This window comes from Oncorhynchus masou, chromosome 8 (assembly GCF_036934945.1).
Source record: "Oncorhynchus masou masou isolate Uvic2021 chromosome 8, UVic_Omas_1.1, whole genome shotgun sequence".
NCBI lineage: Eukaryota > Metazoa > Chordata > Actinopteri > Salmoniformes > Salmonidae > Oncorhynchus > Oncorhynchus masou.
Window position 1 is genome coordinate 946,974 of NC_088219.1, and position 10,081 is coordinate 957,054.

Genomic DNA, 10,081 nt, shown 5'->3' on the forward strand with positions numbered 1-10,081 from the left:
TCAACTAAAATGGCTCACAATCTACCACTTGACTTGAATGACGACCAATAGTCTGTAAATCAACTGAGGAGTGAGTGAGTGAGTGAGTGAGCGAGTGAGTGAGTGAGAATGAGATGAGAATACAGCCTGGTTCTCTGTCTCATGGCTTTTATCCAGTCACCATCACAACCTTTATACCTCTCAACCCTCCTCACCCCTCCTCACCTCTCCTCACCCCTCCTCATCTCTCCTCACCCCTCCTCACCCCTTCTCACCTCTCCTCACCCCTCCATATCCCTCCTCACCCCTCCTCACTTCTCCTCTCATCCCCCTTTCCTCACCTCTCCTCACCTCTCCTCTCCTCACTTCTCCTCTCCTCACCCCTTCCATATCCTCTCCTCACCCCTCCTCACTTCCCTCCTCACTTCTCCTCTCGTCCTCCTTCCTCACCTCTCCTCACCCCTCCTCTCCTCACCACTCCTCACCCCTCTTCTCGTCCCCCTTCCTCTCCCATCCTCTCGTCCCCCTTCCTCTCCTCTCGTCCCCTCTCCTCTCCTCTTCCCACCATCATCCCAGTCATCATCCTCTGTACCTTCTGGATGAAGTTCTCCACTTTGTTCTGCAGGCCCCACCACTTGAACTTGACTGTCACCAGTTTGTAGGCACACATGTGTGGGCAGTCTGTCTTCTTAGGGAGCTCCTTCTGCACACACACACACACACACACACACACACACACACACACACACACACACACACACACACACACACACACACACACACACACACACACACACACACACACACACACACACACACACACACACACACATTCACACACACTCACACACATGTTTTATTGTACTGTAATGTTGAGGGAGTTAGTACACAAGCAGACCAATGCTGAGACAAAGACACCCTCTACTGTACCTTCCAGTCCGGTCCAAGTGGGCCTCTTCCAGTCTTCACTGACTTAAACTTAGAGGGGTCCTCCTCCGGCTTGTAGTCCTGGAGAGAGAGAGAGAGAGAGAGAGGGATGGATGGAGAGAAAGAAAGAGAAGGATGGATGGAGAGAGAGAGGGATGAAGAGAGAGAGAGACAGAGGGAGCAAATGTCAAATTGGCTTTCACCAAATGACCGTGCGACTGACCATGTATTCACCCTGCACATCCTACTTGACAAAGAAACAAACCAAAACAAAGGCAAAGTCTTTTCACGCTTTGTTGATATAAAAAAAGCTTTGGACTCACTTTGGCATGAGGGTCTGCTATACAAAAAGATGGAAAGTGGTGTTGGGGGAATAACATACGACATTATAAAATCCATGTACACAAACAATAAGTGTGCGGTTAAAATTGGCAAAAAACACATTTCTTCCCACAGGGCCGTGGTGTGAGACAGGGATGCAGGATAAGCCCTACCCTCTTCAACATTTATATCAACAAATTGGCGAGGGCACTAGAACAGTCTGCAGCACCCGGCCTCACCCTACTAGAATCTGATGTCTAATGTCTACTGTTTGCTGATGATCTGGTGCTTCTGTCCCCAACCAAGTAGGTCCTACAGCAGCACCTAGATCCTGACAGACCTGGGCCCTAACAGACCTGGGCCCTGACAGACCTGGGCCCTGTCAGACCTGGGCCCTGACAGACCTGGGCCCTGTCAGACCTGGGCCCTGACAGACCTGGGCCCTGACAGACCTGGGGCCCTGACAGACCTGGGCCCTGACAGACCTGGGTCCTGACAGTAAATCTCAGTAAGACAAAAATAATGATTTTCCAAAAAAGGTCCAGTTTCCAGGACCACAAATGCAAATTCCATCTGGACCCCGTTGCCCTAGGGCACACATAACACTATACATACCTTGACCTAAACATCATAGAGAGAGATAGTGATATAGATAGATAGATATATATATATATATATAGAGAGAGAGAGAGAGAGAGAGAGAGAGAGCGATATAGATATAGATATATATAGAGAGAGATATATATATATCTATATCACTATCTCTATAGTGCCTTGCGAAAGTATTACCTTTGAACTTTGCGACCTTTTGCCACATTTCAGGCTTCAAACATAAAGATATAAAACTGTATTTTTTTGTGAAGAATCAACAACAAGTGGGACACAATCATGAAGTGGAACGACATTTATTGGATATTTCAAACTTTTTTAACAAATCAAAAACGGAAAAATTGGGCGTGCAAAATTATTCAGCCCCTTTACTTTCAGTGCAGCAAACTCTCTCCAGAAGTTCAGTGAGGATCTCTGAATGATCCAATGTTGACCTAAATGATTACGTCTCTCACAGTTGAAGTGTAACTATGATAAAAAATTACAGACCTCTACATGCTTTGTAAGTAGGAAAACCTGCAAAATCGGCAGTGTATTAAATACTTGTTCTATTTATATATATATATATATAGAGAGAGAGAGAGGGAGAGACAAACAACTAGACATACAGTAGCAGTCAAAGGTTGGGACACACCTACTCATTCAATGTTATTTTGTTATTTTTACTATTTTCTACAGTGTAGAATAATAGTGAAGACATCAAAACTATTAAATAACACATATGGAATCATGTAGTAACCAAAAAAGTATTCAACAAATCAAAATATATTTTAGATTTTAGATTCTTCAAAGTAGGCACCCTTTGATGACAGCTTTGCAAACACAGGTGTGTAAAAACATTTGACAGATACTGTACCTTTGCATTAACATCAGCGCCACAGGTAACTTCCATAAGGTGAACTGAGAGGCAAGAAGGGCCTTCTATGTCAACAAAAGGAATATAACATTTGACATGCCAATTAGGATCTGGCTAAAAAAATACTTGAATCAGTCATAGAACCCATTTCCCTTTATGGTTGTGAGGTCTGGGGTCCGATCACCAACCAGGAATTCACCAAATTGAGACTCTGCATGCCAAATTCTGCAAAAATATCTTCTGTGTACCATGTAAAACACCAAATAATGCATGCAGAGCAGAATTAGGCCGATACACACTAATTATCAAAATCCAGAAAATAATCGTACAACCACGTAAAAGGTTCCCAAACCTTCCATAACAAAGCCATCACCTACAGAGAGATGAACCTGGAGAAGAGTCTCCTAAGCAAGCTGGTCCTGGGGCTCTGTTCACAAACACAAACACACCCCACAGAGCCCCAGGACAGCAATACAATTGGACCCAATCAAATCATGAGAAAACAAAAAGATAATTACTTGACACATTACAAATAATTAACAAGGAGACAGAGAAAAGTAGAATGCTTTTTGTCCCTAAACAGAGAATACAGAGTAGCAGAATATCTGACCCCTGTGACTGACATAAACTTAAGGAAAGTTTGACTATGTACAAACTCAGTGAGCATAGCCTTGCTATTTAGAAAGGCCGCCGTAGGCAGACATGGCTCTCAAGAGAAGACAGGCTATGTGCTCACTGCCCACAAAATGAGGTGGAAACTGAGCTGCAAATCAGTTTTTTAATTGGTCACATACACACGGTTAGCAGATGTTATTGGTCACATACACATGGTTAGCAGATGTTATTGGTCACATACACATGGTTAGCAGATGTTAATGTGAGTGTAGCGAAATGCTTGTGCTTCTTGTTCCGACAATGCAGTAATAACCAACGAGTAATTTAACCTAACAATTTCACAACAACTAACTTATACACACAAGTGTAAAGGAATGAATAAGAATATGTACATAAAAACATACATGAATGAGTGAACGGCAAGAAGACATTAAGATGGCAAGATGCAGTAGATGGTACAGAGTACAGTATATACATATGAGATGAGTAATGTAGGGTATGTAAACAACAGTATGTTTAACAGTCTGATGGCCTTGAGATAGAAGTGTTTTTCAGTCTCTCGGTCCCTGCTTTGATGCACCTGTACTGAGGTGAACAGTTAGTGGCTCGGGTGGTTGTTGTCCTTGATTTACTTTTTGGCCTTCCTGTGACATCGGATGGTGTAGGTGTCCTGGAGGGCAGGTAGTTTGCCCCCGGTGATGCGTTGTGCAGACCTCACTACCCTCTGGAGAGCCTTACGGTTGTGGGTGGAGCAGTAGCCGTACCAGGCGGTGATACAGCCCAACAGGATGCTCTCGATTGTGCATCTGTAAAAGTTTGTGAGTGTTTTTGGTTACAAGCCAAATCTCTTCAGCCTCCTGAGGTTGAAGAGGCGCTGCTGCGCCTTCTTCCCCATGCTGTCTGTGTGGGTGGACCATTTCAGTTTGTCCGTGATGTGTACGCAGAGGAACTTAAAACTTTCCACCTTCTCCACTGCTGACCCTTCGATGTGGATAGGGGGATGCTCCCTCTGCTGTTTCCTGAAGTCCACGATCATCTCCTTTGTTTTGTTGACAGAGTGTGAGGTTATTTTCCTGACATCTCAGTCCAAGAGCCCTCACCTCCTCCCTGTAGGCCGTCTCATCTTTGTTGGTAATCAAGCCCACTACTGTTGTGTCGTCCACAAACTTGATGATTGAGTTGGATGCCTGCATGGCCACGCAGTCGTGGGTGAACAGGGAGTACAGGATAGGGCTCAGAACGCACCCTTGTGTGGCCCCAGTGTTGAGGATCAGCGGGGTGGAGATGTTGTTACCTACTCTCACCACCTGGGGCGGCCCGTCAGGAAGTCCAGTACCCAGTTGCACAGGGCGGGGTTGAGACCCAGGGTCTTGAGCTTGATGACGATTTTGGAGGGTACTATGATGTTAAATGCTGAGCTGTAGTCGATGAACAGCATTCTCACATAGGTATTCCTCTTGTCCAGATGGGTTAGGGCAGTGTGGTTGAGATTGTGTCGTCTGTGGACCTATTTGGGCGGTAAGCAAATTGGAGTGGGTCTAGGGTGTCAGGTAGGGTGGAGGTGATATGGTCCTTGACTAGCCTCTCAAAGCACTTCATGATGACGGAAGTTAGTGCTACGGTGTGATATCATTAAGCTCAGTTACCTTAACTTTCTTGGGAACAGGAACAATGGCGGTCCTATTGAAGCATGTGGGGACAGCAGACTGGGACAAGGAGTGATTGAATATTTCCGTAAACACACCAGCCAGCTGGTCTGAGCATGCTCTGAGGAAGCGGCTGGGGATGCCGTCTGGGCCTGCAGGTTTTGGTAGCGGGCCGTGTCGGTGGCACTGTGTTGTCCTCGAAGTGAGCAAGCAAAGAAGTTGTTTAGTCTGTCTAGGAGCAAGACATCCTGGTCCGTGACAGGGCTGGTTTTCCTTTTATAGTCTGTGATTGACTGTAGACCCTGCCACATACCTCTCATGTCTGAGCCGTTGAATTGCGACTCCACTTTGACTCTATACTTATGCTTAGCTTGTTTGATTGCCTTGCGGAGGGAATAGCTACACTGTTTGTATTCGGTCATGTTTCCGGTCACCTTGCCCTGGTTAAAAGCAGTGATTTGCGCTTTCAGTTTCGTGCGAGTTCTGCCATCAAATCCACGGTTTCTGGTTTGGGAATGTTTTAATAGACACTGTGGGTATAACATGTCCGATTTCTAATAAACTCGCTCACCCAATCAGCGTATTCCTTAATGTTGTTGTTGGATGCAATGCGGAACATATCCCAGTCCACGTGATGGAAGCAGTCTTGAAGCGTGGAATCAGATTGGTCAGACCAGCGTTGAACAGACCTGAGCGCGGGAGCTTCTTGTTTTAGTTTCTGTCTATAGGCTGGGAGCAACAAAATGGAGTCGTGGTCAGCTTTTCCGAAAGGAGGGCGGGGGAGGGCCCTAGTATGTGTCGAGGAAATTAGAATAACAATGATCCAGGGTTTTACCATCCCTGGTTGCGCAATCAATATGCTGATAGAATTTAGGGAGCCTTATTTTCAGATTAGCCATGTTAAAATCCCCAGCTACAATAAATGCAGCCTTGGGATATGTGGTTTCCAGTTTTGTGAGTGTAATGTTTCCTGTTAATTTTTGTATTGTTTATTATCTACTTCACTTGCTTTGGCAATGTAAACATATGTTTCCCCTGACAATAAAGTCCCTTAAATTGAAATTGAGAGAGAGAGATGGAGAGAGAGCGAGAGAGGGGGGGGAGAGAGATAAGGAAAGAGAGAGAGAGGGGAACAGGTGGAGGAAGAGAGGGAGGGAGAGTGGGAGAGGGAGGGAGGGACGGAGATAGAGAGGGAGGATAAAGGGAATAGAGATGTACTGTATAGTGTTCAGCAATCTCCTGTACCAGGTGGGTTAACCATCCCTACCAAAACCTAGGTGCCAGGCTAAATGTGTACTGTATAGTGTTGCGCTTGCCTTTCACGCCAGAGCTCAGTGTTCGCTTCCCTGCCCTGCTGTTTGCTACAAAAATGTTGTCCATTCAGAATACAATCAATTATTTCAACTTCTGTGTTCGTATCATGTAGTGCAGCATTTCCCAAACTCGGTCCCCCCATGGGTGCACATTTTGTTTTTTGCCCTAGCACGACACAGCTGATTCTAGTAATCAAAGCTTGACGATGAGTTTATTAGTGAAACAGCTGTGTCGTGCTAGGGCAAAAAAACAAAACGTTCACCCTGAGAAGGGCCCATGACCCAGGGGAGAAGGGCCCATGACCCTGAGGAGAAAGGCCCAGGACCCAGGGGAGAAGGGCCCAGGACCAAGGGGAGAAGGGCCCAGGACCCAGGGGAGAAGGGCCCAGGACCCAGGGGAGAAGGGCTCAGGACCAAGGGGAGAAGGGCCCAGGACCCAGGGGAGAAGGGCCCATGACCCAGGGGAGAAGGGCCCAGGACCCAGGGGAGAAGGGCTCAGGACCAAGGGGAGAAGGGCCCATGACCCAGGGGAGAAGGGCCCAGGACCAAGGGGAGAAGGCCCCAGAACCCAGGGGAGAAGGGCCCATGACCCAGGGGAGAAGGGCCCAAGACCCAGGGGAGAAGGGCCCAGGACCCAGGGGAGAAGGGCTCAGGACCAAGGGGAGAAGGGCCCAGGACCCAGGGGAGAAGGGCCCATGACCCAGGGGAGAAGGGCCCAGGACCCAGGAGAGAAGGGCCCAGGACCCAGGGGAGAAGGGCCCAGGACCCAGAGGAGAAGGGCCCGTGACCCAGAGGAGAAGGGCCCAGGACCCAGGGGAGAAGGGCCCATGACCCAGGAGAGAAGGGCCCAGGACCCAGGGGAGAAGGGCTCAGGACCAAGGGGAGAAGGGCCCATGACCCAGGGGAGAAGGGCCCAGGACCAAGGGGAGAAGGGCCCAGGACCCAGGGGAGAAGGGCCCATGACCCAGGGGAGGGAAACCCTGGGGTAGTGAACCAGGAACAAGGGAGTGCCGAGACAAATCCATGTACTGAATCATCAAGGGGGAGACTTCTATACAAATCATTAGTGTTTACCTTGGTATCCACCTGACTGTGGTGTCTCTGACTGTTTACCTTGGTATCCACCCTACTGTGGTGTGACTGTTTACCTTGGTATCCACCTGACTGTGGTGTCTCTGACTGTTTACCTTGGTATCCACACGACTGTGGTGTGTGTGTGTGACTGTTTACCCTGGTATCCACCTGACTGTGGTGTCTCTGACTGTTTACCTTGGTATCCACCTGACTGTGTGTGTGACTGTTTACCTTGGTATCCACCTGACTGTGTGTGTGACTGTTTACCTTGGTATCCACCTGACTGTGTGTGTGACTGTTTACCTTGGTATCCACCTGACTGTGTGTGTGACTGTTTACCTTGGTATCCACCTGACTGTGGTGTCTCTGACTGTTTACCTTGGTATCCACCTGACTGTGGTGTGACTGTTTACCTTGGTATCCACCTGACTGTGTTAGTTGTGACTGTTTACCTTGGTATCCACCTGGCTGTGGTGTCTCTGACTGTTTACCTTACTATCCACCTGACTGTGGTGTGACTGTTTACCTTGGTATCCACCTGACTGTGGTGTCTCTGACTGTTTACCCTGGTATCCACCTGACTGTGGTGTCTCTGACTGTTTACCTTGGTATCCACCTGACTGTGTGTGTGACTGTTTACCTTGGTATCCACCTGACTGTGTGTGTGACTGTTTACCTTGGTATCCACCTGACTGTGGTGTCTCTGACTGTTTACCTTGGTATCCACCTGACTGTGGTGTGACTGTTTACCTTGGTATCCACCTGACTGTGTTAGTTGTGACTGTTTACCTTGGTATCCACCTGGCTGTGGTGTCTCTGACTGTTTACCTTACTATCCACCTGACTGTGGTGTGACTGTTTACCTTGGTATCCACCTGACTGTGGTGTCTCTGACTGTTTACCCTGGTATCCACCTGACTGTGGTGTCTCTGACTGTTTACCTTGGTATCCACCTGACTGTGTTGTGTGTGACTGTTTACCTTGGTATCCACCTGACTGTGTGTGTGACTGTTTACCCTGGTATCCACCTGACTGTGTGTGTGACTGTTTACCTTGGTATCCACCTGACTGTGTGTGTGACTGTTTACCTTGGTATCCACCTGGCTGTGGTGTGTGTGTGTGACTGTTTACCTTGCTATCCACCTGACTGTGGTGTCTCTGACTGTTTACCTTGCTATCCACCTGACTGTGTGTGTGACTGTTTACCTTGGTATCCACCTGACTGTGTGTGTGACTGTTTACCTTGGTATCCACCTGACTGTGTGTGTGACTGTTTACCTTGGTATCCACCTGACTGTGGTGTCTCTGACTGTTTACCTTGGTATCCACCTGACTGTGTGACTGTTTACCTTGTGTGACTGTGTTTACCTTGGTATCCACCTGACTGTGGTGTGACTGTTTACCTTGGTATCCACCTGACTGTGTGTGTGTGTGACTGTTTACCTTGGTATCCACCTGACTGTGTGACTGTTTACCTGACTGTTTACCTTGGTATCCACCTGACTGTGGTGTGACTGTTTACCTTGGTATCCACCTGACTGTGTGTGTGACTGTTTACCTTGGTATCCACCTGACTGTGGTGTGTGACTGTTTACCTTGGTATCCACCTGGCTGTGGTGTCTCTGACTGTTTACCTTGGTATCCACCTGACTGTGTGTGTGTGTGACTGTTTACCTTGGTATCCACCTGACTGTGTCTCTGACTGTTTACCTTGGTATCCACCTGACTGTGGTGTGTGTGACTGTTTACCTTGGTATCCACCTGACTGTGGTGTCTCTGACTGTTTACCTTGGTATCCACCTGGCTGTGGTGTGTGTGTGTGACTGTTTACCTTGCTATCCACCTGACTGTGGTGTCTCTGACTGTTTACCTTGGTATCCACCTGACTGCGGTGTGACTGTTTACCTTGGTATCCACCTGACTGTGGTGTCTCTGACTGTTTACCTTGCTATCCACCTGACTGCGGTGTGACTGTTTACCTTGGTATCCACCTGACTGCGGTGTGACTGTTTACCTTGGTATCCACCTGACTGTGGTGTCTCTGACTGTTTACCTTGGTATCCACCTGACTGTGGTGTGTGTGTGTGACTGTTTACCTTGGTATCCACCTGACTGTGTCTCTGACTGTTTACCTTGGTATCCACCTGACTGTGGTGTCTCTGACTGTTTACCTTGGTATCCACCTGACTGTGGTGTGTGTGACTGTTTACCTTGGTATCCACCTGACTGTGGTGTGTGACTGTTTACCTTGGTATCCACCTGGCTGTGGTGTATGTGACTGTTTACCTTGGTATCCACCTGACTGTGGTGTGTGTGACTGTTTACCTTGGTATCCACCTGACTGTGGTGTGTGTGACTGTTTACCTTGGTATCCACCTGACTGTGGTGTGTGTGACTGTTTACCTTGGTATCCACCTGACTGTGGTGTGTGACTGTTTACCTTGGTATCCACCTGACTGTGGTGACTGTTTACCTTGGTATCCACCTGACTGTGGTTACTGTTTACCTTGGTATCCACCTGACTGTGGTGTGTGTGACTGTTTACCTTGGTATCCACCTGACTGTGGTGTGTGTGACTGTTTACCTTGGTATCCACCTGACTGTGGTGTGTGTGACTGTTTACCTTGGTATCCACCTGACTGTGGTGTGTGTGACTGTTTACCTTGCTATCCACCTGACTGTGGTGTGTGTGACTGTTTACCTTGCTATCCACCTGACTGTGGTGTGACTGTTTACCTTGG

The 10,081-nt window shown here is 47.9% G+C and overlaps 1 protein-coding gene across 1 annotated transcript in view; it reads right to left on the bottom strand.

Moving 5' to 3' along the window:
• LOC135543981 (phosphatidylinositol transfer protein alpha isoform-like) overlaps positions 1 to 10,081 on the bottom strand; it is a 31,677-nt gene that overhangs the window by 16,170 nt on the left and 5,426 nt on the right. Inside the window, exons 3-4 of the mRNA XM_064971291.1 lie at positions 910 to 987; positions 572 to 682 (exon numbers count right to left, since the gene is read on the bottom strand). Of these exons, the coding sequence (XP_064827363.1) occupies positions 572 to 682; positions 910 to 987 (189 nt within the window). The remainder of the gene's footprint in view (positions 1 to 571; positions 683 to 909; positions 988 to 10,081) is intronic.